Below are 22,470 nucleotides of genomic sequence, written 5' to 3'. Positions count from 1 at the left end.
TTAAAAAGCTAGATTATTAGAGAAACTTATTAAATTCACAATACAGAGAAAATCAAGCTCATAGTTTATAGAATTAATTATAATGATAAAAATTTTTTTATTAAAACAGATACTGAAACACCAGAATATCGATGGAAGCTAGTCATTGAAAGCAATGAAAAGATACTATTTTTTCTGGTTGGGCTTCTTCCATTGACAGTTTATCCTTTTGATGAATCAAAGCATGTTATAGGCTTTTTTATTGTAAAGAGGTATGCAAACGGTACACGCCGAATTGTGCTTTCAACAAGAGAAGTGTACTTTTGCAGTAAGAGTTCGTACTTTTTTTTTTTTTTTTTTTCGTAAACTATTCATAGGACGAAGATAAATACACAAAATAATAAAAATCGCATCTGCAGCTAACTGCATCTCTGTCTATCCAAGTGTATCACTCTAATGATATTTATAAATATTCGAGTGATAATGTGCTTTCTTAGTCTTCAACAGAAATACTCCGTAGCTAGTTTATAGAAGCGAGTGTCATTAAGCCATTATTAAGGAAAATTTGAAGCTTTCATTCATACCGATAAACAAGTGATAGATTTATACCATCCTTACTTTTTTCGGACAATGATCATTAAGGAGGAGGAGGAAGAGAAAAAAGTTTCTACTTTTACATACCTCACTGAATCTCAATAATTCTTGTACTGGACTCTACCTCTTTTTTGTTCATGATGATACTGAGTATGCCATCTTTTAAAGAGGCCTGTACCATCCGATCATCAACATGTTGAGGCAGAGCTATGGTTCGAGAAAAAGCGCCAAAGCATCTCTCACTCCAACGAATGAGAGGACCAGATTGAGATTCATCTGGTTTGCGCTCTCCGGAAACAGTTAATTTTCGACCATCCAAATCTATGTTCAAGTTATTCTTAGGGATTCCGGGAACTTCCACGTCGACTTCAATGGTGCTATCTGTTTCCCTTAATTCAAAGGCAGGCCCCCAACAACTAAACCAAGCAGACGTTGCTTGCTTCGAACGGTCATGAAGGTCAAAGATATCATCAAAAATGCGGTTTGTGAAAGCATCAAACAACATTTCAACAAAATTTCTTCTTGTTAGCAGTAATTGATACTAATCTTAGTTAGTTTTACGTTTGTCTCAATGCTTGCTGGGTATGGTTGTAGTAAAGATATTCTAAATGTTTCCATCTGCTTTCCAGAACTCAACTTCGGTATATATATATAATAATCACACGGGATTAATATGGAACGTTCTAAAAATCTACAATAAAGATCAAACAAAGAGGTATCATATAGTCCTGTATTACATTTCTCTCATTCCCTAATACTTACTATAGAATAATACATAGCGCTATGTTTGTTGTTATAGTATAAAAACATTTATTTTTCTTAAATTCTAATCTCCTCTAGCGGTCAGGGATTCTCTTACTTCTATGATAGACACATGATCCTGACCCAAAATTTGGGTTGCCTGCTCCAAGTAGCGATTCGCAGCTTCTAAGTCACCCTGGCGACCATATAATTTTGCAGCCAAAAGTAAAGTTTCTGAATTTTCTATGGGGATTGACAGTAATTTATCCATATACTTTTGGGCATCCTTCAATGGGGTATTCGTAGCAACCAACTCTTCACCAAGAGGATCTTCGTCAAACTTCACAGGCGTACCATCCTCTGACTTTGCACGAGCCTTATCTGTTTCTTTGATTTTCTCGGCACGCTCTTGACGCTTGGAGAGGTCTTTCTTCAACTTTTTCATTGTTTTCTTTCTCTCTTCCTCGTCCAAATTTCCTTGCAATAACTTGTCATAATCTGCAGGCTTAGGACCATAACGAGCAAAAGGATGATCGAAGAGATCCAAATAAATCTGAATAGCGAGTTGAGAAGCTTCACGGAATGCAGGATTATTGAATACCCCGTCTTCCCAGGAAAGAACATCCAGGTAAGTACGAAGGGAATTCTTACGGAAAGCGAAGAAATGAAAGTCAAATTGATCATCAGCCCATGCTTCAAAGATTGAGAAAACGGTACTGAATCGCTTTAGTGCCATAGCATATTTCTTCTGGCGATAAAACGATTTCGCGTCTTCCAACAAATACCAAACACATTGCATATCTGCAAGATCACCCACAGAACCACCAACAGCTTCGTTTCTAGTAAATAATCCGACAGTTGTTGCGGCAAGTTCATTTTCATGATTGCGCAACATGTACTTTGCACACTTATTGTTTACAAAGCGATCTTGTAAATCCAATTTGCGGGCAAAATCCATAGTTTCCATTGCTTCTTGTAATTTTCCTTGGTGTTTAAAGATCCTTGCCTTTGTCATGTACAGTTCAACAAGGGTAGGTGTATGTTGAATTGCTAAAGAGATATAGTGTTCAGCTTGACTTAATTCTCGTTTGTAATCAAAGTGTTGAGCCAAATAGTAATATGTCCAGAGCAAGGTAGTAGGAATTTGCACTTCAGTATCTGTAGTCGAAAACTTTGCATGATCCGACAAAGAAGAGGCATAGCCAGAAACCAGCTTTTCAACATTTTCACGCTTAGAAGCATCCTTATACAAAGACTTGATGTCTACAAACACCGAAGGAATTCCTCGTTTAAGCTTGGTACGCAAATAAGAATCTGCTCTCTTAGCAAACAAGTCACCAGTTAGCGAATCCAAAGGCATTCTTTTGGGACAATCCGATCTAGGGTAGAGCGCAGCAAGCTTATCATACAAAGAGAGCCATTTATCGAGATTGAGCACATTGTGCTTTTCATCTTCATAGCCATAGGCTTGTTGCAACTTATGGAAATAACCATGGTTATCAGAATTACGATCCAGCAAACTAATGAGAGTAGTTTTTGCTTCCTCAAGTTTTTTCAAAGCTAACTCGTATTCAACCTTGATCTCCAAAAATGTAGTACGATCTATAATTTTCTTTTCTTCGGAAAGCAGGTGATCATACGCAGCACTAGCTCCATCTTTCTTTAAAATAACCAAGTTGATAAAAAGTTGAGATTCAGACTCCTCTTGGGAATCAACAGGAATTCCTTGGCTAATAGTAGACTCAAAAGCATCTAAAATTTTGAATGAACTAGCATATTCGCCGCGAAGATATTGGGCAACAGCCAATGCGCTCCAATTACCGCGGACACCGGGGTTTGATTGCAAAAGAGAGTTCCTTGTATCAGCAAGAGGTTTGAATTGTCGAAGTTGACTTTGCAGAAGGGCAAGGTCACGCAAAAGGCTAGTATTTCCTTTTTCCAACTTTTGAGCATTAATGTAGCACTTAGCAGCTTGCACATAATCTTTATCTGCTTTGCAAACGAGGCCATATATATGCCAACAGACACCGGAAGCAACATCGTGACGAAGACCGAGTCGAACATTTTCATAACCTTCTTTAATTTGTCCTAGCGAATGAAGAAGAATACCTTTGAGGGCGATTGACTCGCCATGCTCAGGATGCTTCTCAATTACAGACTCAATAGCCTTAAGACCCTTTTTGTACTGCCTAGTCTCATAGCATTTCTATGAACGTTAGCGATAATTTTCATTATATTATTTTCTTTTGTATATAATCTTACTAAAGCAGTACGAAATTGAGTAATATCCTTTGGGCTCAGTTGTATTTTGGCCATTCCAGGGTACTTGTTGAGGACAGAGGTGGTGTCTAAGAACCAGTTCCTCCAGAACCATTCGTGTATGCAGTTTTCCAACCCAAAGATTCAACCATTTGCTGTAAGTAAATTTAAAGAAAAAGGAAAAATTTTAAGGATTCCGTTCTTCAACAGAAACAGAATGTAAAAATTGGGAAAAGCACATTTTCCATTGTATCACTCCTCTCTGTGCGAAGCTTTTGCTGAAATCTGAAAAACAAGAGAAAACCATATTCAATAAGAAATTGCCAAAGGCCTCTTGGAAATCTGGGAAACGAATGGCTAGCGAGACTCAAAACGAAGCAACTTTAACAAGCGTTGAAATATAAGAAATAAACATGCTTTCAGGGATTGAGAACAAAAGGTAAGTTTTCAAATTTGAAATTGTGTTGGACGTGACCTACTCTTAGTTTCTACAGACAGTAATTTTGGCTATATTCTTGTTGTATGGTTGTTTCTCGTTGAGAACGAGAAAACCAAACCAGCTGTTCAATTTCTACTTTTTTCCATTATGATTTCGTTTCCAATGTTTCGTTCGATATACTATTTCTTTGCAAGCAAAATAACTTTGTTTTTCGTGTTCATTACGTTGAGTATGGTTTCAAATTCTGTACATTTATCTTCATCCGAATAGTTCCATGCCATAAACAAAGTATCTTTTCTGACTCAAACTGAAAGCGATTCACAATGGAATACACTGTCCATACCCATAAACAGGAAGCCATCCAACATTCGTTGGCTACCCTGAAAAAAGCAAGGGTTTCTCGTAGACACATTACACATTAAATCGTCAGCAAAAGGCAGATGTACAAGGATGATTCATCCTCGTTTATTTTAAAAACTACATTGTTCCCACATTTCATACACGGCCATATGCAACTTTATCCAAACATATACCTTCCATTCATTTACATATATCTCTTAATTTACATGCAATCAGATACAGCCCTTATGGCTTAGTGGTACAGCATCGCACTTGTAATGCGAAGATCCTCGGTTCGATTCCGAGTGGGGGCATTCTTTTTTTCTTTGTAAAAGAAAATTTCCTCTTGCAAAGGGGTTTGTTGCAACTTAGCTGCATAATCCCAGTGTTTCCTGCAAACAACTGAAGAGAAATGTGTAACAAATTCCTCTTCTTTCGTACCCTCCTTCTTGTCGATAGCTCATTATGCCTTCCAGATCCGAACTACATCCCTTGTATAGACTTCATTCATATCTCGATACTAATGAAACAAGTGCTCTACTCAGAACATAGCTTTTCTCTTCGAAGACTACATTACCATACGAAGGATACTCATATAAACTGATTTTGATAAATTGTTTTCCTTATTATTAGCACGAAATATCTATTCTAAATACTACAAATACTATGAGATAAACATGTAGGCTATCCTCTCATCTTGCAAGGCGTAATTTGCACATATAATACAAGTCGCAAGAGTTCAAGCGCTTCCTCTTTGCATCCCGTAGCACGAGCAGTTGACAGCTGCTATTCTCGGTATGGAGAAAACCAAGTTCGTGACTCTGTGGGATGCAAATGACATTGTAGTGTTTTCGTAAGTTTTGAAGCAACTATATATAGCATTAATCCTGTGACTGCTTTATCGCTTAACACCCTGCAGTGAACTGGAGGGAGACGTGACGCGACGCGTCGCGGTCTTTTTGTTTACATTTGGTATAGTTGGCAAGCACTTGACTTTTCCCAATCACCAGCTGAGAGAGTGAGGATTGAACGCCAACTGGGACTGGAGACTATCTGATCCATTCTTGTTGAAGATTTAAAAATTAAGCGGAAACAAAGTTCTGGTGACGCAGACTCTCCTTTTGAGGAACGTGGATTCAAAAGGATAAGACCTCTGGAATCGCCAAAGCCGGTTGAACCCGAATTTCAGCCTTATACTGCAACCAATGCTTTGTTATACTCTTTGCATGTGGAACGTGAAAAACGGATTCAGCGTGTAGAGCAAGAAGAATCCAAATTTACTGAAGAATATTATTCACATCAAAATCACGTCCTAGGCGAAGCAGTCGTGCATCGACAAAAACGGTCCGCATAGTTGTTTGCTTGCTATCACCGTCTCCTTCAAGGTAAACGTGTCCTACCTCACTTATGAATACTGAAAAAACAAGCTCAACTTACCGACACTGGAGCAGCCTCTACCATGAATTAGGAAACGCCATTGAACGTTTAGAGGAAGAAAATATTCGCTTAAAAACGGAGTTGACTTACGAGCAAAGAATTCGTGCTCAATTAGAACAAGAGCTTAGTAATGAGCGTTCTCAAAAAAAGACACTTCCTGCTACCAAATCTCCCATAAAGACAACCGCCCCACCTGCCCTTTCATTACCTCCTCTGCCCAATTCTCAAGCTTCCACGACTGAAGAGGAAGATGAAATCCCAGGGAGTGAGACTGCTGAGGAAGACTTCGCAGGTCACGAAGTACCAAAGCAGGAACCTATGTCTCCCAAACTCCCTTTTCAGTCTAATGTCAAGCCCGAGCAGAACCAAAATATATCTCTTTCAATCTTTAAGGATGAACCTAATGAGGATACCATATTATCAAGTGAGAATTCCTATCAAAGTTCTCCCGGCGAAGCCCGTTTGCAAGCCCGTGCTCCAGAAGACATGGCTTTGTTACGAGAGACCCAGCCTTTGGCTCCATTAGACATCAACAGCCTGCCTCAATTTCAAGTTCCCAAACAACCTGAATTTGTTAGCAAAAAGAAGAACTCGCAGGATGAGTTTGATGATGTCGTTCGTGGAAAGAAACGAAAGGCATTACCAGCGTTTGATTGTCCTGATTGCGAAAAAGTAAGATTTTTTAGGTAAAAAAAATCATTTATCTAACCAAATTTTTTTTAGTTTTACAAGTTACACGGCCCTATAAAAGATACTGGCGTTGCACTAGAGTGGAACGACGAGAATCGAAAACCAAATAGCTTGCCTCATACTTGCCCACACAGTACACTTGTTCAAAAAGTTGGCCGTCATCGACGTCTGGTGCCTCCAAAAAGGATCCCGGATGGATTTTGGGAAAGCGACTTCGTAGATTAATATTTATAGATATGGTAATAGGTATCATTATGGAATGTCATATATAATGAATTTTCTCTTTAATCTTTATCGAATACCTAGTATGTCTTTAGGAATTCACAATCATGTTTGAGTATGGAATTCTTATAATGTGTTAAATTCGTATTTAGAAAAGGGTTACAAATGCCAGCATTCATCTTTACAGCAGATTAGTTTTACAAATGATGACAACGAATGATGATATGTAAAAAATGACTATTTCAATGTACTACTATTCGTTGCATCAAATAGCATATTTATATTTGGCTGGTCACCATACACGGACCTGGATATTTAAATTCATGAATTTGTTCTTCCTTATTCACTTACTTCATAATGGCTCTACAAATCGGATGGAGTAATGAGGAAAAAATGTGGTAGATGTCAAGTAAGGGGGATCAGATTTTTGAAATTAAGGAAGAAAATAAAACAAAGAAAAGGTTGTATTCCAAGACAATTGTCTTCATTCTGTATTCGTAAAGAAACAATCGAAAAGAAAATTGATACTAAGCTCCAATTACGAGTAAAAAATAAAAAAGAACATGAGTGTAACAAAGCAACACCTAAAACCAAGAAGAAATCTTCGGTTACGAGAGTACAGAAAAGAAAGAGATAATCAAAAGTGAGAGACAAATTAAGCTTGCTTGCCAGAAGGAGAGAAAATACCACCGCTGATTTGACCACGTCCGGTAAAGCCCTCACTAGCTTCACCACTGATGGGGTTAATCTTGTTCTCCTTCAAATATTCGTTGGATTTTTCTTGCCATTCACGAGTCATGGTATGAGGGGCAGGAGCGGCTTGAGTACGAATCAAAGCAAACAAGGCAACGGCAGCAACAACGCCAGCAGCGGTACCCCAAAAGACTTTCTTTTGATTAATGTGGCTGTAAGCACGGGGTCCATGTTCACCGAAAGCAATCCAGTAAGCAGCACGCTTTTCTTCAACCGACAAGTCCGCCCAAGGAAGCTTTTGACGAGCATACAGATCAGTAATTAAACTATCCTTTTCCTCTTGAGGCATTAGATCCCATCGTTGTTCCAAATCGACGAGACGAGGACGAGCAATCATGGCATCGGCCATGGGAGTTTCCTTTTGTAAAGAGGTAGTGGTATTGGCACCAATGGTAGCCGCGTTACGAGCACCAAGTAACTGCTTGGGAAGTCGCTTCATAAACAATTTTCCGGATAACATTATTGAAAGAATTGAAAGTTATTAAAACTCTGTTCCTGCTAATGAGAGGAGGGTTGGTCGTGGATGGGAAAGGATCAGTTGTACGAACGGACATTGGGTGTTAACCTTCCCCATATCTTCTCTGTTAGGGTAGGGCTAAGTAAACAAAGACACCAGTAAATCAGATAGAATAAAAAACTAGAAAAGAGATATAGAGAAACCAGTTTTCAAAAAAACTAGCTTGTTCATTTATTTATTTCTAAGATACCGATATTTTTTTTTATGGGAAGAAAAGCATCCGTAATCAGTAAAAGCAAATTTGAAAGGAATGGGTATGTTTAGATGCTTACCCATTGCCGAACTAATTGAATCACGCACATAGGACAAGGATTTATGAAAATGAAAGACATAGTTTGAGGATAATGATAGGAAATAACTGGTGGACGACACGAAACTTACATCATTGAGGCCTATTATACCTCCATTGACTCCAGCGGCAAGTGATGGGGTATCGCGAGCCAAAATCTTCTTGCCCAATTTCTTCACCAGTTTCCCTTGAAAAGCCGGCCTGTTGCATCCCTTCTTCGAATTCGGCAATCTCGTCTAAATGTGTCTCACGAAGAGGATATTCTGTGATTGCAATACCGTCCTTCGCTAGGTACTTCAAAAATAAAGCGATTGCAATTTTTCCGAAATGGGTTTCGTACACACAATCACTAGCAATAATTCGTTGAAACGGCTGGGAAAGCCAAGGTGGAAGGTCATCGTCAGGAGGAGGATTCAACCAGTCCAATACATGACACTCCATAGAACCATTGTTTTCATGGATCAAATCTTCATTTTCGGTAACATTATGCCTCATATTTTCGACAATTTCCGGCAAGTCAGTACAAACCATCTGCCATCCTAGTTGATGGGCAGCACTAATCCCCAAAAGCCCCGTACCGGATCCTAGCTCAAGTGCACGAAGGGACGGGTTAGGAGTTTCCCACTCGGGAAGGTGAGCAGATAATAAAGGAGCAGATCCCCATGTCTTAAATCCAAGGGTATCGTAAGTGAGACTTGGTTCTAGAATACGAATTTCTTTGCTATTATTCATAACGAAAGTTCGTACTTTTGTAGGAGCAGCCATACGACCGCTGCGTTCAGCTATCATTTGACAAATAATAACTAGTAATTCTTCTTTCTCATCCACATTTTCAATCCATTCCAAATTTGTCGCGACGAGCCCTACCAGCCAATTCAAAACAGGCTTTTCCTCGTCGCCGGCTAAATCCCAAACATGGTCTCCAGATGGGATTCCGTTTAACACATCCTTTATTTCTTGAAATGAAGGATGAGCTTTAATTAGAGGGAGGTCCATTGGATTTTGATTGTTTCGATACTTCTTATAGTACTTGTTGCTTAAATTAAAAATTTCACTAAATATAACCAAATGATGATTTCCTACCAACCTTTAAAAATAGACCCAAAAAAGCAATAATTTACGCGTACAACATGCTCTATTTCGTCTCTTCGCTTTCCATGTACGTGTTGGTTTTCACAATTTTTTGTTTTTTTATAGAAGTAACTTGTTACCCGGAATGAGAGAAAACGAAAGCTTTGCAAGTGTTTGTCCTTTCTCCTTAATTTAGAGCACTTGTGTATAATTTTAAGAAGAAACAATGTGAGTATATCTGTTTCGTGTTCTGATGTTCCTTTCTTCTACTTTTATCCCGTTGGTATCAATATTTATTTACATACTTGGAACTCGGTCGCTAATCCCTTTAATGAAGTACGCGCCTAAGTTGCGTATTGCATGTAAGGAAAAGAGGTTTGAACTCTGTAGATAAATTTACGAGCGTAGTACAGCGCACCAAAAAGAATCTTTGCTTTGGTATCAATAGCTTATGTGTTCATATGATAAGAGTGGATGTCCGATGAACAAAGAGGAAGGGTAAGGCCATTACGTAAAGCTTATAAATATATAGCAGCACATTCGGGAACTTGTCTTTAACGATTACAATTCTTCTGGAAAGTAGATTTTTTCAACAGAATTCAGTTATAAGATTTTTAAAGCCTCTTAGTTTTATACGTTTATTTCGAAATCTCAATATGAGTGAAAAATCCTACATCGTAAGTTTCTTGGATATTCTTTATAGCGTTCCTGCCTTACATCTTGCTGGCGTTAGACTTTCCCGGAAGAATTGATGCATGAATCGATAGATTAAGCGAAACGGAGTGGCTATGCGAGCAATTTCAGGCTTTTATAGAGTCGTACGACTAACACAACGATTGTAGGTACAATTGAAAGAAACCACCGATGTTAACAAGTACGTAGCAAGTTATGAATATGTGTATAGGTCTAACAAGTGTGTGATGTAGGGTAAAAGCTGATTTGGAAGCATCGGGTGCTAAAGTTGGTCATGTCTATGATACGGTATTTAAAGGATTTAGTGTTACTCTTCCTGAGAATGCTGTAAGTTCTCTAGATGCTCATCCTGAAGTTCAACATTATGAAGCCGATAAGGAAATGCATACCATGAAGAAGGATTAAGAACTTGAACCGTCTCTTTCTTTTTAGAAGAGTTTCAGACTTCTTCAGTCATAGTATTATGTGATTTAAGATATCTTTCTCATGAAATATAATGACACATTAGGATGGCTGTATACTCAATACATCCTTCTTTTGCTAATGAGATTCTGATGAATTTAATTTTAGAGGTGAGAAGATTCGTAACTCTGTTTTTATTTTGTATAATGTAACGTAATCATTGATTATTTAGTAAGGAGGAAAGCAAGGATTCGTTATGTAAGATAGGGTGCTTTAGCGAATATGAACAAAGGATGACATTGTCGCTTTCTAGAGAGACTAACCATGCATGGACCATATTTAATTGCTTTGACACAATTTTAAAGAAGATTGAAAAAAACACAGTGTTACTGGGTCAATCTTGTTACTAACACTTTTATTTAAAAATAATTTTCTGTTTTCAGTCACTCTATCTTGGATTACTGCTAGGTTTCTTCATTGTTTACGCGATCTTCTTGTACCAAACGCGTGACATAGGTCTGCTCTAATCAACCATATGCTATTTGGGGTTTTTTAGTTCATTCATAAATTATGACAAATATATCTATATGCGAATGTACGAGTATTAATCAGATTGAAGCATCATTTCACTCTTTGCAGGAGGAATCAAAACAAACGGATGATCAGCTCCAATCACTTCTCGATAGTCGAGAACCCATTGAAAATTATAAATCCACGTTTAAAACCCTTGCAGAAAGGTTGATTTTGTTAGTCAATCAGATCGATGAATTAAAGCACGAATTTTGTGATATCCCAATCGTGGATCAGCAGGTCATTAACAAAATCAAAGTTGTGGATAGAGAGCAAAATCGCTTAAAAGAATGTCTTTTGTATGTTCGGCAAGTGCGTGACTTTAAGGAATGCCTTATAGAATTGAACCGAGCCATGCAACGCCAACATTGGGAAAAGGCTGCAGATTTCGTACACAGAGCGAATTGTACCTCTTCCTCTATTATTCAAGGAAAGTTTGCTTTAGCAGTTGTTCCAACCAGTGAGCAGCCACTCGCTCCTACCGAAACTTTGCATGAAGTTATCGAATCACTGCATGCACTCTTTCAGAGAGAATTTCAAAAAGCTGCTCGTGACAAGGATCAAAAAGAAATAACTAGGTATTTTAAGCTTTTTCCTTTAATAGGAAAAGAAAAAGAAGGCTTAGAGTCGTATTGGCACTTTTTCGGTGGAATCATTGCTTCAAAAGCTAGAGCTACGCTCGATGAACCCTCATCTCATTCTTTTTTTTTTTCACAAGCCTTCACTGGTTTGGTAGAACATGTTGCAAGTATAGTCCGAGCACATACTCCATTGGTTCTTCGGTATTATAAGGCAAAAAATACAATTACAGTTATCGAAAACTTACAGTATGATTGTGATAGACAAGGTTCAATCATCATAAGCACTATGTATGATGTTCGTCGTATCACTTCCCTTTTGAATTCTATAAAGAATTATAAATTCCTGCTCTTGAATGCCAAAATCAAGCATCGTAATCTCCCTTCCGATCAGCATGAAATGGAGCGAGTAAGTTTACAGAACTTACATCCCTTGTTGAGTGAAATCACCTCTATTATAACAAAATGGAATATGTATAAGGTGTTCATCAGCAGATTTATTCACCGCCTGCTAAATCCTGATCCCTCTACCCTTAAGTCCCCTGATGAACGTTCATTTGAGTGTGCAAACGTATTCTTGAGCTCGAAAGTTGAACAAGATATTTCTAACCAACTAATACCCTCTCTACTGCATTTAGAAACTTATTATCTAAAACACAGTATGGAAACAGCTTTTGAGCTAGAGGAACATTATACAAGAGTTGTTCCTTGGACCAGCTCAATTGTAGATGATGTTATGTACGTTACCAAACAAGTTGTTCAGCGTATTTTCTTTTCTGGTTCGTCTGCATATTTGGATAAGTTTATCCGTGAAAATCTTTGTCAAATATTTCAAAGCATCTATTATGTATATATTTCTTCAAACTTGACTAATTTGTGCGGAATCATCCGCGGTCAGTTTCAAAAATTTAAAGACGCTGGGAAAATCCAAAAGTCATTATACGAGCGTTTTGTTGTCCTAACGAATAGTGCTTCCTTGAGCAAAGAGTATTTGTGCACAGTTCTAGATGAGATTTCAAAAAAAGATAATGAAGTTTACCCATTTTCAAAAGACAAAGAACAAGTGATAACAACGTTGGATAAATTTCGGAAGGACAGCAACATATTTGATAAATTATGTTCCTATGCCTTTAATACTTATTTCCCTATCTTCATGCTTCCAAAAATCGAAAAAAGCATTGACGATGTGTTTATGGACTGTGAATATGTGCTTTCTTATGATGACTATACCCAGGAACTTGCTCGCGAGCGGTCACTTGTGAGCAGGCTTCGAGTAATTTGGAATAGGATAACTGCTTTTGAGGAATTCACTCCAAAAAACCAATTTATACTGACTAGAATGGCTTGCGAAAAAGCTGCTAGTTACTTGGAGCATCTCGTTCTTTATAAGATTCAATGGAACGAGTACGGTGCTATGGCACTTGAGAACGATCTTTCACAATGCATTCATGTGCTTTCTAAAGAGCAGGTTCAACTACGTGATAATTTTGAACGATTGCAGGAACTCTTATTATTATTGGTATGGGAGAGTGAATCCGCTTCTCCGGCTCAAGTTACTGAGGATTTGAATCTACGGCTGCTTTCTTTGGATATTGTTGCAGCTATTCAAGAAAAGAAGAAGGAATTAGAGACTAATGAAGAGTAATTCCCATGTTAATAGAAAACGCAACTATTACTTAAGATAAAGGTAATGAAGACTAGATAGATGATTTCTTGAGAAACTCTTACCACACAAAGAAGAAGTGTGAGGAAAAGATAGTTAGCCCCTTTTATCCACTTTCATACATTTGATAGATTCATTGTTTATTATTTAAGGTACTGGTGCGAATGTGCTATGAACGATAGCAATGCGCAAACGTTCGCTATTCCAAGTAGAGTTATGGAAGCTTCTGTCATAGAAAGTCGTGTGGAACTGCAGTTAACCTTTTCCTATATCCTTTGTAAAAGGTTTTTAGTTTTCGTCATGTCCTCTTACGTCTTGTTTGGATTAGAGAATCCTCTATTGGATTATTACGTTGGAGGAGAAGATGCTACACTCCAAAAATATGGACTGAAGAGCAACGATGCCGTTTTGGCATCTGAGAATCAAATGGGCATTTACAAGGAGCCCTGTGTCAGTTATGGAGCTGGTGGTGCTGCTCAAAACAGCTGCCGTGCTGCTCAATACGTCCTTCCTCCCAACTCTACTGTTTTTGCTGGTTGTGTCGGTGATGACGACTTTGCTCGCATGCTTCGTGAATCCAATGAGAAGGCTGGTTTGCGTTCTGTGTTTGCTGTTGATCCTTCCGCAACTACTGGTGTTTGTGCCGTTGTTTTGAGTAACAACAACAAGTGTCGCTCTTTGTGCACAAATTTGGGAGCTGCTAATAACTATAAGCTTGAGAACTTAAAGGCTCCCGAAGTTTGGAGCCTTGTTGAAGGTTCTAGAGTTATTTACGTTGGTGGATACCACTTGACTGTCAGTCCGGAATCCATGTTGGAATTGGCTAAGCATGCCGTTGAAAAAAACAAGCCTTATATTATGAACCTCAGTGCTCCTTTCCTCTCTCAATTCTTTAAGGAACAGATGGACTCTGTTGTCCCTTACTGTGACTATATCATTGGTAATGAGTCCGAAATACTCAGCTATGGAGAGCACCACGGCATTGAAACTAAGGATGTTGGCGAAGTTGCCTTGGCTTTGGCTTCTGTTGAGAAAGTAAACAAGAAGCGCAGCCGTGCTGTTGTTATTACACAAGGTGCTGATGCCACTATCGTTGTTCAAGATGGTAAAGTGAACACCTACAAGCCTAATCACGTCCCTGCTGAGGAAATTGTCGACACCAATGGTGCAGGTGATGCGTTTGCTGGTGGCTTCATCGCTGCTCTCGCTGAAGAACACGGTATCGACTATGCTATTACTCTCGGCCACTGGTTGGGTCAAGAATGTATCAAAGTAAGCGGTACAACCCTTCCCCTTCCCAAAAAGCAATATCCTCTTCCTTAATTTAACTGCATATATAGATAGAAAAGAGGTAGCTCTTTAGTATATCGCTGTTACATATAATCAATAAGTTTCTGGGCTTTATAGGTTTCGAAATACTTGAATAAACTCAATAAACAAAGTCATCATCAGTTTGAGATACCTCAAGTCGGCTGTGTTACTTTTTTTGTAATCCTTTTTTTGCCATGACTTTGTACAGTTTGTAGTTCTTTTTCTGGTAAAGACCAAATGTCCTTGTCATTCATGTCAACATCTGTTCGGGAGTATTGAGCCCTCCCTCTTGCATTTCGTCTTGTTTCAACTCAATTTTATCGTACTAAGGCGGATGCCAATACAATCTCTTTCCGATGCTTTCTGTTGCTAGAAGTCTCCTTCAAGCTCACTAAACAGGAAGGTCTACTGCGCATGGAGAATTCGAACGTGACCTTAGCAAAAGGTGAAACTTGGTAAAGCACAACGATGAAACGTGCATTGTGCCTTTTAATTGCCTTGTCCTGGTCGCTTTTTGCCCAGGGCTTGCATCAGACAATTTTGGCTGTAGCAGATCATTCCTTAGAAGACTATAGCACATTTCTGAATTCATTGACAGGTAATAGTTTCTATAAGGCTGGCAAAATCTAACATAATGATTGTAGAGAATGGATATGATGTTACTACGGCCAACGTAAGGGACGAAAAGTCGCAACTATTTCAATACGGCGAGCGCATGTATGACAATATTATTTTGCTCTCCTCCCAAAGCAAAAGTACGTGTCTTTAGACGACTAAGAAGCTATGATTCACTAAGAATGAAAGGCTGACATTGACTTTTTAGGTTTTGGAGCTACTTTCTCTCCTAAAGCTATTTTAGAGTTTACACAAGCTGGCGGTAACGTTCTGTTTGCTGCAGGCTCCAATCTCCCTGAAGGAATCCGTGAATTGGGAAGACAATTAGATATATATATTGGTGAGCGTCATTCCTCAGTTGTTGATCATTTTCATTCTGTCGAAAGCTCCAACGACGAATCCGTCTTGTTGGATGCTGTAAGCGAAAATCCTTATATTATTTCAGACGAGACCCGTCAAGCTGGTTCAATAGTCTATAAAGGAAATGGCCATTACTTGGGTACTAATCATCGTGCTCAACCTGTACTTCGTGGACACCCCTCTACATATGTATACAACAAAAAATCTGAAGGTAAAGTTTCCGAAGATCCTTGGGCAGCCGGTACTCAATTGTTTTTGGTCAGTGTCTTTCAGAACGATGCTGGCGAGCGTATTGGTTTTAGCGGAAGTCCCGAAATGTTTACCAACACGTACCTTTCGCCCAATTCTCCCTCCTATTCCGCAGCAAATGCTCTATTTGCTCGTGATTTAACGAACTGGGTTTTCCAACGTGTTGCCGTTTTGAAGGCTTCTGATATGACTTACGGAAAGGTTGGCGAGCCTTATGAGCTTCGTAACGCTTCTACATACAGAATTAAGGATCAGATGGTAAGTGGAAAGAAATTGGTGCTGATTTGCTAATAAACCTAGGTTTTTTCCATTGATATTGCAATTTTGAATGATGGTCAACCTCAACCTTATGTAGCCGATGATGTTCAAATGGAGCTTGTAATGCTCGATCCTTATTATCGCGTAAACATGGTTCCTGTGGCTTCTGATAGTAAGACTTATCAACACTATGAGGCTGTTTTAACTGCTCCTGACCACTATGGTGTGTTTACTTATAAAATCGCCTACAATCGGCCCGGTCTGAATCCTATAGACGAAAAGGCCACTTTCACGATTCGCCAGTTCTACCATAATGAGTATCCCCGTTTTCTCCCTCATGCCTATCCTTATTATGTCTCCTGCTTTGCGGTTTTGGGTGCATTTTTAATCTTTTGCGGCATTTGGCTTGTCCAAATTCCAAAGGCTTCTTCAAAAAAGCAAAAGTGAAAAATTTCTTATCTTTCTCGTGAACCCCTTTTTTATATGTATAAGTTCATTTAAACACTTAGTTATGTTTTAGCCATTCTCTTATGTCAATCAATCTTTATGATTTGTTTGCTTTTCAATTCTTTCTAGTAAGTAATAATGCGTGTATAGCTTCTGAATTCGTCTTTCTTGTTGTATCTATGCTAAATAAGGCTTTCATTATTGTTTTGATGGATGTCAATTGAGTGCATATCCTAATATCAGTGAACATTTCAAGTCAGTTCTGGTTTTTTACAAGCTGTCTACGCTGGACAACGAATATGATAACAAGCTCAATAACGCGTAACACGAGAATAATCACTTTGTACACAGTTTGAGTATTGAGTAATTAAAGCTAAGCCAAATAAAGATAAAACCACAAGTTGTATTTCAATTTTCACGTTCAGTGTTGTATACAAAGAATGCTTTAACCAGCTAACTGACTTTACCAAACCCACTCGTGGTCAAAGGTATGGTTTAAAAGAAAAGGAAATGGGTTATTAACTAATGGATCAGGGAAACATAACCTTCTTTTTTGGCATTGGTAAAGGTTTCTGTCTCTTTTGCTTCGTAGATGAATAACTACCAAATAAAACATTGGCGAGAAAAGACAAAACAGTACCTTTTGAAGAGAAAGTATGAAGACGCCCTTGCTTATATAACATCATGCATTGAACAAGAACCAAAGCCCGTTATAGATCTTTTTGAAATTAGGGCCATTGTACTGAAAGAGATGGGTTTATATGAAAAAGCCCAAGCTGATGCTCAAAGAATGATTAACTTAAACTCAAGGAATGCGAGAGGATATTTACGCTTGGCTCAGCTACTTCAATATGATGGTCTTGATTCAAAAGCTGATCATGTTTACATGCAGGGTTTAAAATATGTTCACAAACTGGACCCATTTCGGCAGAAGTTAAAAGAGGCTAGCTTGCAATTGTTAAAACGAATGCAAAAGTCTAAGCCAGTCCAAGACATTTTCACTCTTTTACCGCGGGAGATTCTTTTACATATTTTTCAGTATGTGGAATTTCGAACGATAGTCCGTTGCATGCAAGTTTCAAAGAATTGGAAGAACTCAATCAAAAGAGAATCTTCTTTATTTCACAGCTTGGATTTTTCTGAAGCTTCTTCACGAAGCAGCAAATTCAGAGATCGAAATGTCATGACTTTGGCTCGTTATTCTACATATGCAAAAAGCAATATACAAGAAGTAATCGGTTTGGAAAAGTTAGGGATTTTAACGCCTACTAAGGGTCTGCTTCGATGCGTAGGCTCTATTCACACCTACAAAACTATTTCACCTTTAAGCCCTCCACATTTAATGCCCAAAATGTACCTTATATGGTCACCATTCACCGAATTAAAATATTTTTCTTGTGCTACATCTATTACATTTTCTACCGTATCTAAAGTTCTATCAGCTTGCAAGAAGTTGGAGCGGTTGGAATTGGCCGATGTTGTTCCTGATTTGCTTTTCGATACGATGGACTGGGACAAGCAATTTGATAATAAGCATAGTGTTCTAAATTTAAGAAACTTGCAATTTATAAGAAACCAGGTGCATCCGCTCCATGAAAAGGAGCAGGAGTTTCTTGCCAGTCTGATTTCATGTAGCCCTAAATTGCAACAGCTCGTGGTTACTTATCAATCAAATCTTATGGTTACTTTGAAAGATTCTAAGCCGAATCTTAAATCCTTACAGATTATTGACGATACAAAGCAAAAAACTGTGAAAGATATAATATATTTACCCTCTTCTTTGGAAAATTTATCTATCCTTCCTTCTAGTCCTTCTATGACAATTGCTTCAGCATACTTATTTCCTGTGCCCCATCGACCTACTTCGCTCAAGAGTATAGAGCTAACCCTGTTTATCCGATTAACATTGCAAGAGGTTGAAAATACCACGAATTTCCTGGTATCAAGCCATGACTTAAAGTCATTGATCTTACGCGATTCATTGCCAATCTCATCGAGATTCATGGAGCTATTTACCTCCTTTCCTCATTTAGAAATTTTGGACCTGTCTGATAATGCTGAACTAAACAATAATCATCTTTCCCATATTGTCGCTTGCTGCCCGAAGTTAAGAGTTGTCAACTTTTCTAATTGCATTTCGATAACTGGTTCGGGCTTCATAAGCCTTTTGAGAGGTCTGACTTCATTAGAGAGAATTGAAATTATAAATTGTGATTCTGTATCTAAAGATGCAATTGATGCAGCGCGATCTAAAGGTATTGAGGTTGTTGTTTCAAATCAGCAAAACGGGTTTTTAAGCGGTACAAAACGGATTCGGCTCATTTAACTTTCCCTTTCTCCTATGGTTATTCGGATTATTAGAAGATTCAATGAAACACATAACAATTTGATAAATTATTAGTGGTATAGCTATTTCTTCAAACTTACATTTAATGGGTGAAACAAAAGGAGTATTGAAATGAAAACGTACTACAATTTGAATTTAGAAAATAAGCTCGCATGTATATTTCTTCATAGCAGGATCATCCTTTCTGAAGCCAAACTAGAAATATTTTCGCACGCATTTTTTGAAAAGGAAATATAATGGTTACTTGGATGACATATCTACTTAATCCACCAAAAATACTAATAAAATAAAATTTATTAATCCAGCATAAAGATTCATTAGTCCAAAAAATATTTTAGCCCCTTAATCAAAAATAAAATACATGTTAGCGAAAATATATAAACAAGCAAACAAATGTATACACAATGTATACCATCAAGCATTTAAAAGATAAAAAATATGAGCGAATGTCAGGAAGACTATGACTGAAAACAGCAAGAAGCAGAGGACTTTTTAATTATGACATATATGCGATTAAATATATAAAATATCCCCATCACTCTTCTCAAGTAAAAAATATCTCAGTTCACTTCTTTAAAGAGAATTGAACAACATTTTTTGTTTAGCAGTAAGGATAATGTCACCTTTTGCAGATTCGTCCTGATTCACGGATATAGCATCCTTCGTCGCTAATACCAAAACATCAAAGAATAGCTGTACAGCATCGTCACGCTTTGTGTTACCGCTCAATTCTTTAAATGATGCCCGTTCTCCTTGTACGCGAGGGGTCCATTTTGAATGAACAAAATCTTTAGCCACTTGCGTACTAGGCATAGAATCAAAAGACGGAGGTTCATTTAGTGTATTATCAGCATTCCATTCATTATCATCCAACATGACAGGTGGTGCTCTCATCATAGAATCATCGTCAATACTCTCATCCGCTGGAGGAACTGAGGGACTTTCAGCTGCTAGCACTTCCTGCTCATCATTAGTTACATTAGCTGCATCTAAAGCAGAAGCCTCAGTAGGGTTTCTCTCGGCTTGAAGCTCTTCGTGCTCTTCTGGAACCTGTTGTTCTTCTAATTCCTGACCTTGCGCGATATTTTCGTCAATCTTCCGATGTTTACTTACTTCATTTTCCTCCTCTTCACTTGCAGGGGACGATTTACGCTTTTTTACATCTTCCTGGAGCTTCTTTAAGAAGTCCATTTTGAAAATTTCAGCTAAATGAGGATTTAAGTTGGAAGAAGACAAAGAAGCTTGAATGTTACCATTGCGCATGAAATTAACTGTAGCATTTAATACCACGGGGTTAGTGTTCAAACAAAGTGGTGCTGTGATAGAAGAAGTATCTGACAATTGCTTTTTCATTTGTCGAGAAGATAATTCCGTAACCGGATCAATGACAGCACGTTGACGGCGTGGGACACGAGAAGGTGAGACTTGTTGCTCTGCAACTTCGTTTATCTCTGCAGGAGCTTCTTCCTGTGGAGATGATACCTGGTCAAGATTATCAGAAGGAATTTCGATGTGAGAAACTTCATCAGCATATGTTTCCTCAGCTGGAAGTTGCGGTGGAGCAGTAGTATCATTCATTAGATCGTCCAAACCAAGATCTAACTGTAAATCATCGACAGGAGCTAGCAATTCATTATCCAAAGAGTTGTTTCCAACGGGAAGTAAACTTGGGGTCCCAAAACTTCTAGCGGAAGAAGCAGGCGATTTTCCAACTTGTGATCCAACAAGTGCACTAAGGTCAGCAGCACCAGTAGGATCATGGGGTGCATCTCTTCCTACTTCAATAGATTGCTCGCTTCTAGGCGTATCAGCGCCTGACTGAAATATAGGTAGTTGAAATTGCATATCAATACTACTACGTCGAAGAGGATCGGAGAAAAAGTTGCTCTCATGAGGAGCATTTCGCGCAGCCTCAATTGACTGTTCTGAAGAAACGACAGAAGGAGAAGATGAAGTAGGTAGGGTATGTAATTCAATGGGACGAGATTTAGGTGTTTGAATAAGTTGAGACCATTGCATATCAAAAGAGCTATCTGGGGCCAAAAGATCAAACTCAGTAATGGTATCTGGAAGAGTAAGATTTGCACTTTGAGCCATGGCATCCTTTCCTTTTATTGAGGTAACAGGAGGGGCATTAATTTGTTCAGCTTGCCCAGGGCGAAAAGTCATTTTGAGCCTTAAGAGAGCTTCATTACAGTCTTCCAATAAGTATCTAGTTTTCCTTGAGTAAATACGGACGACACCAAGCATAAGCTGGCCGGAAAGACGCAATGCCATCGGCGCTGTTTCTTCCGTGACAATGGCATGTACACTTTGTTCGATGTTCGTATGTAAGGTTTGGACCTTGGACAGCTTTTTTTCCCAGTGAGCAGCTAACCATACTTTTGCCAAGGGACCCTAAACGCGAAAAATAGTTAGTTTTCAGTAAAGATGAAACCATTTTTAGGATGTAAACAAAGTACCTTTTTTGAGAGAATCGCCTCAGAATAGAACATGTGACCTCTCTATTAGTGAAGAATAAACAAAGGAATGAAACAACTTGAAAGTAAATATAATAAAAGGGATATTTTATTTTTGTTTTGAAAGAGGTCGTGTACGGTAGTGGATGAGTTTCATTATGATGGGTCGCTATTAAATTGAAACGCGGTACGCGTAAACATTCGTTGCTCTATACGCGAACGTCACGACAACGAAAAGTAAACAAACAATACAATCTCAATTAGTTTACATCATAAAAACAAATATTTCCAGTATCTTGTGGTGAAAATAAATAATATATCAAGAAAAGCCAATAGAATTAGTTAATTTTACTTGAAACCTCAATACAGAAAGCAAGTAGCTGTGTGCTTTTTTTTTATTGTGGAAATGACTGAAAAAGTAACCTTTAAACATTGCTTCCTTAGCAATGACTATTGCTTATTATAAGAATGCTATTTCATTGATTCAATCATTACACTCATAACTTGCATATAGGTCTCTATGTGTTATTTACGACGTCTACGGCCACACCTAGGCGAAAACACCAGTTCCCGTCCGATCACTGCAGTTAAGCGTCTGAGGGCCTCGTTAGTACTATGGTTGGAGACAACATGGGAATCCGGGGTGCTGTAGGCTCCTTTCCTCTCTTTTTGTTTTATTTTTACCATTTAAAAGATATCAGATTAATCTTTTTATTCTCCTGTGGATGGTCTTCTACACTCGTTTCATGTTTGTTTACTTGATGTGTAAACAAACATACATCCTGAACAGGTGTAAATTGAGGTAGAGTTTTGGTCCTTTTGGTCCTTTTCGACTAAATATATGCTTTCAGAAGCATTCCAAACAGCATTCTTTATAAACTCCCTAGCTTCGCCTCTTATGAAGGAATTGCTAAACAAGACCTCAATACAGTCTTCTCCTTCCAGGGCTGTTGCTTCTGACTTTTGTTTAAATTCCAAAATGCAACAACAGAGCGACTCTCTCTCATCTGCTATTATTATTCACCTACATGTTAAATAATCAATGTCTAGCAAAGAAACTGAGATAGGAGGGAGTAAGAACAGACTCAATCCCCATTGTTTCCAAAGCCAAGCTTTCAAGTCTATGTTCCAATAACGAATTGAGTAGAAGTTAAAAACTAGAGGATAGGAGACGTCACAAGTAATTCC

The 22,470-nt window shown here is 38.3% G+C and overlaps 11 protein-coding genes and 2 non-coding genes across 13 annotated transcripts; 8 read left to right on the top strand and 5 right to left on the bottom strand.

Moving 5' to 3' along the window:
• Nucleotides 1-58: 58 nt before the first annotated feature.
• Nucleotides 59-1,225, bottom strand: SPOG_00514 (hsp20-like protein). The gene has a single exon (XM_013168023.1). It carries the CDS (start codon nucleotides 1,076-1,078, stop codon nucleotides 662-664), a length of 417 nt encoding a protein of 138 aa, XP_013023477.1. The 5' UTR covers nucleotides 1,079-1,225; the 3' UTR covers nucleotides 59-661.
• Nucleotides 1,226-1,314: 89 nt separating this feature from the next.
• On the bottom strand, nucleotides 1,315-4,098 carry SPOG_00513 (NatA N-acetyltransferase complex subunit). The gene is made up of 2 exons (XM_013168022.1): nucleotides 3,577-4,098; nucleotides 1,315-3,520 (listed from the first exon to the last, which is right to left on the bottom strand). The coding sequence occupies exons 1-2, from the start codon at nucleotides 3,628-3,630 to the stop codon at nucleotides 1,400-1,402; spliced, it is 2,175 nt and encodes a 724-aa protein (XP_013023476.1). The 5' UTR covers nucleotides 3,631-4,098; the 3' UTR covers nucleotides 1,315-1,399.
• Nucleotides 4,099-4,593: 495 nt separating this feature from the next.
• Nucleotides 4,594-4,665, top strand: SPOG_16236. Its single transcript has one exon. It is a non-coding gene; the product is annotated as a tRNA-Thr (tRNA).
• Nucleotides 4,666-5,339: 674 nt separating this feature from the next.
• Nucleotides 5,340-6,742, top strand: SPOG_00512 (CtIP-like endonuclease). The gene is made up of 2 exons (XM_013168021.1): nucleotides 5,340-6,460; nucleotides 6,512-6,742. Exons 1-2 carry the CDS (start codon nucleotides 5,759-5,761, stop codon nucleotides 6,701-6,703), a joined length of 894 nt encoding a protein of 297 aa, XP_013023475.1. The 5' UTR covers nucleotides 5,340-5,758; the 3' UTR covers nucleotides 6,704-6,742.
• Nucleotides 6,743-6,835: 93 nt separating this feature from the next.
• On the bottom strand, nucleotides 6,836-7,951 carry SPOG_00511 (cytochrome c oxidase subunit V). The gene has a single exon (XM_013168020.1). It carries the CDS (start codon nucleotides 7,911-7,913, stop codon nucleotides 7,356-7,358), a length of 558 nt encoding a protein of 185 aa, XP_013023474.1. The 5' UTR covers nucleotides 7,914-7,951; the 3' UTR covers nucleotides 6,836-7,355.
• A 401-nt stretch (nucleotides 7,952-8,352) lies between these two features.
• SPOG_00510 (methyltransferase Rrg1) lies at nucleotides 8,353-9,391 on the bottom strand (the record flags this gene model as incomplete). Its single annotated transcript, XM_013168019.1, has 2 exons — nucleotides 8,353-9,295; nucleotides 9,381-9,391. The coding sequence occupies 2 exons, from the start codon at nucleotides 9,389-9,391 to the stop codon at nucleotides 8,353-8,355; spliced, it is 954 nt and encodes a 317-aa protein (XP_013023473.1).
• Nucleotides 9,392-9,888: 497 nt separating this feature from the next.
• Nucleotides 9,889-10,611, top strand: SPOG_00509 (subtilisin cleaved region like protein). The gene is made up of 3 exons (XM_013168018.1): nucleotides 9,889-10,007; nucleotides 10,173-10,204; nucleotides 10,257-10,611. The coding sequence occupies exons 1-3, from the start codon at nucleotides 9,987-9,989 to the stop codon at nucleotides 10,426-10,428; spliced, it is 225 nt and encodes a 74-aa protein (XP_013023472.1). The 5' UTR covers nucleotides 9,889-9,986; the 3' UTR covers nucleotides 10,429-10,611.
• A 146-nt stretch (nucleotides 10,612-10,757) lies between these two features.
• On the top strand, nucleotides 10,758-13,318 carry SPOG_00508 (transport complex subunit Cog4). Its single transcript, XM_013168017.1, has one exon. The coding sequence runs from the start codon at nucleotides 10,996-10,998 to the stop codon at nucleotides 13,216-13,218; it is 2,223 nt and encodes a 740-aa protein (XP_013023471.1). The 5' UTR covers nucleotides 10,758-10,995; the 3' UTR covers nucleotides 13,219-13,318.
• Nucleotides 13,319-13,470: 152 nt separating this feature from the next.
• SPOG_00507 (adenosine kinase) lies at nucleotides 13,471-14,833 on the top strand. The gene has a single exon (XM_013168016.1). The coding sequence runs from the start codon at nucleotides 13,537-13,539 to the stop codon at nucleotides 14,557-14,559; it is 1,023 nt and encodes a 340-aa protein (XP_013023470.1). The 5' UTR covers nucleotides 13,471-13,536; the 3' UTR covers nucleotides 14,560-14,833.
• Nucleotides 14,834-14,986: 153 nt separating this feature from the next.
• Nucleotides 14,987-16,579, top strand: SPOG_00506 (dolichyl-di-phosphooligosaccharide-protein glycotransferase subunit). The gene is made up of 4 exons (XM_013168015.1): nucleotides 14,987-15,145; nucleotides 15,192-15,302; nucleotides 15,371-16,029; nucleotides 16,072-16,579. Exons 1-4 carry the CDS (start codon nucleotides 15,016-15,018, stop codon nucleotides 16,474-16,476), a joined length of 1,305 nt encoding a protein of 434 aa, XP_013023469.1. The 5' UTR covers nucleotides 14,987-15,015; the 3' UTR covers nucleotides 16,477-16,579.
• Nucleotides 16,580-16,703: 124 nt separating this feature from the next.
• Nucleotides 16,704-19,033, top strand: SPOG_00505 (F-box protein Pof3). Its single transcript, XM_013168014.1, has 2 exons — nucleotides 16,704-16,964; nucleotides 17,011-19,033. The coding sequence occupies exon 2, from the start codon at nucleotides 17,069-17,071 to the stop codon at nucleotides 18,800-18,802; it is 1,734 nt and encodes a 577-aa protein (XP_013023468.1). The 5' UTR covers nucleotides 16,704-16,964; nucleotides 17,011-17,068; the 3' UTR covers nucleotides 18,803-19,033.
• Nucleotides 19,034-19,123: 90 nt separating this feature from the next.
• Nucleotides 19,124-21,418, bottom strand: SPOG_00504 (mitotic cohesin complex). Its single transcript, XM_013168013.1, has 2 exons — nucleotides 21,286-21,418; nucleotides 19,124-21,220 (listed from the first exon to the last, which is right to left on the bottom strand). The coding sequence occupies exons 1-2, from the start codon at nucleotides 21,316-21,318 to the stop codon at nucleotides 19,397-19,399; spliced, it is 1,857 nt and encodes a 618-aa protein (XP_013023467.1). The 5' UTR covers nucleotides 21,319-21,418; the 3' UTR covers nucleotides 19,124-19,396.
• Nucleotides 21,419-21,822: 404 nt separating this feature from the next.
• Nucleotides 21,823-21,937, top strand: SPOG_16235. The gene has a single exon (XR_001203089.1). It is a non-coding gene; the product is annotated as a 5S ribosomal RNA (ribosomal RNA).
• The last annotated feature ends 533 nt before the right edge of the window (nucleotides 21,938-22,470 follow it).

Source organism: Schizosaccharomyces cryophilus, assembly GCF_000004155.1.
Source record: "Schizosaccharomyces cryophilus OY26 unplaced genomic scaffold supercont4.3, whole genome shotgun sequence".
Lineage (NCBI taxonomy): Eukaryota > Fungi > Ascomycota > Schizosaccharomycetes > Schizosaccharomycetales > Schizosaccharomycetaceae > Schizosaccharomyces > Schizosaccharomyces cryophilus.
This window is presented reverse-complemented; position numbering and strand designations above follow the sequence as displayed.

Excerpts from the sequence above, each read along its gene's own strand:
- SPOG_00514 (XM_013168023.1), bottom strand. The coding sequence starts at position 1,078 with ATGTTGTTTGATGCTTTCACAAACCGCATTTTTGATGATATCTTTGAC.
- SPOG_00513 (XM_013168022.1), bottom strand. The coding sequence starts at position 3,630 with ATGGCCAAAATACAACTGAGCCCAAAGGATATTACTCAATTTCGTACT. Across the intron at positions 3,521-3,576 it reads CTCAATTTCGTACTGCTTTA|AAATGCTATGAGACTAGGCA; the intron begins GTAAGATTATAT and ends TAACGTTCATAG.
- SPOG_00512 (XM_013168021.1), top strand. The coding sequence starts at position 5,759 with ATGAATACTGAAAAAACAAGCTCAACTTACCGACACTGGAGCAGCCTC. Across the intron at positions 6,461-6,511 it reads ATTGTCCTGATTGCGAAAAA|TTTTACAAGTTACACGGCCC; the intron begins GTAAGATTTTTT and ends AATTTTTTTTAG.
- SPOG_00511 (XM_013168020.1), bottom strand. The coding sequence starts at position 7,913 with ATGTTATCCGGAAAATTGTTTATGAAGCGACTTCCCAAGCAGTTACTT.
- SPOG_00509 (XM_013168018.1), top strand. The coding sequence starts at position 9,987 with ATGAGTGAAAAATCCTACATC. Across the intron at positions 10,008-10,172 it reads TGAGTGAAAAATCCTACATC|GTACAATTGAAAGAAACCAC; the intron begins GTAAGTTTCTTG and ends CAACGATTGTAG. Across the intron at positions 10,205-10,256 it reads GAAACCACCGATGTTAACAA|GGTAAAAGCTGATTTGGAAG; the intron begins GTACGTAGCAAG and ends TGTGTGATGTAG.
- SPOG_00508 (XM_013168017.1), top strand. The coding sequence starts at position 10,996 with ATGACAAATATATCTATATGCGAATGTACGAGTATTAATCAGATTGAA.
- SPOG_00507 (XM_013168016.1), top strand. The coding sequence starts at position 13,537 with ATGTCCTCTTACGTCTTGTTTGGATTAGAGAATCCTCTATTGGATTAT.
- SPOG_00506 (XM_013168015.1), top strand. The coding sequence starts at position 15,016 with ATGAAACGTGCATTGTGCCTTTTAATTGCCTTGTCCTGGTCGCTTTTT. Across the intron at positions 15,146-15,191 it reads ATTTCTGAATTCATTGACAG|AGAATGGATATGATGTTACT; the intron begins GTAATAGTTTCT and ends TAATGATTGTAG. Across the intron at positions 15,303-15,370 it reads GCTCTCCTCCCAAAGCAAAA|GTTTTGGAGCTACTTTCTCT; the intron begins GTACGTGTCTTT and ends TTGACTTTTTAG.
- SPOG_00505 (XM_013168014.1), top strand. The coding sequence starts at position 17,069 with ATGAATAACTACCAAATAAAACATTGGCGAGAAAAGACAAAACAGTAC.
- SPOG_00504 (XM_013168013.1), bottom strand. The coding sequence starts at position 21,318 with ATGTTCTATTCTGAGGCGATTCTCTCAAAAAAG. Across the intron at positions 21,221-21,285 it reads AGGCGATTCTCTCAAAAAAG|GGTCCCTTGGCAAAAGTATG; the intron begins GTACTTTGTTTA and ends TTTCGCGTTTAG.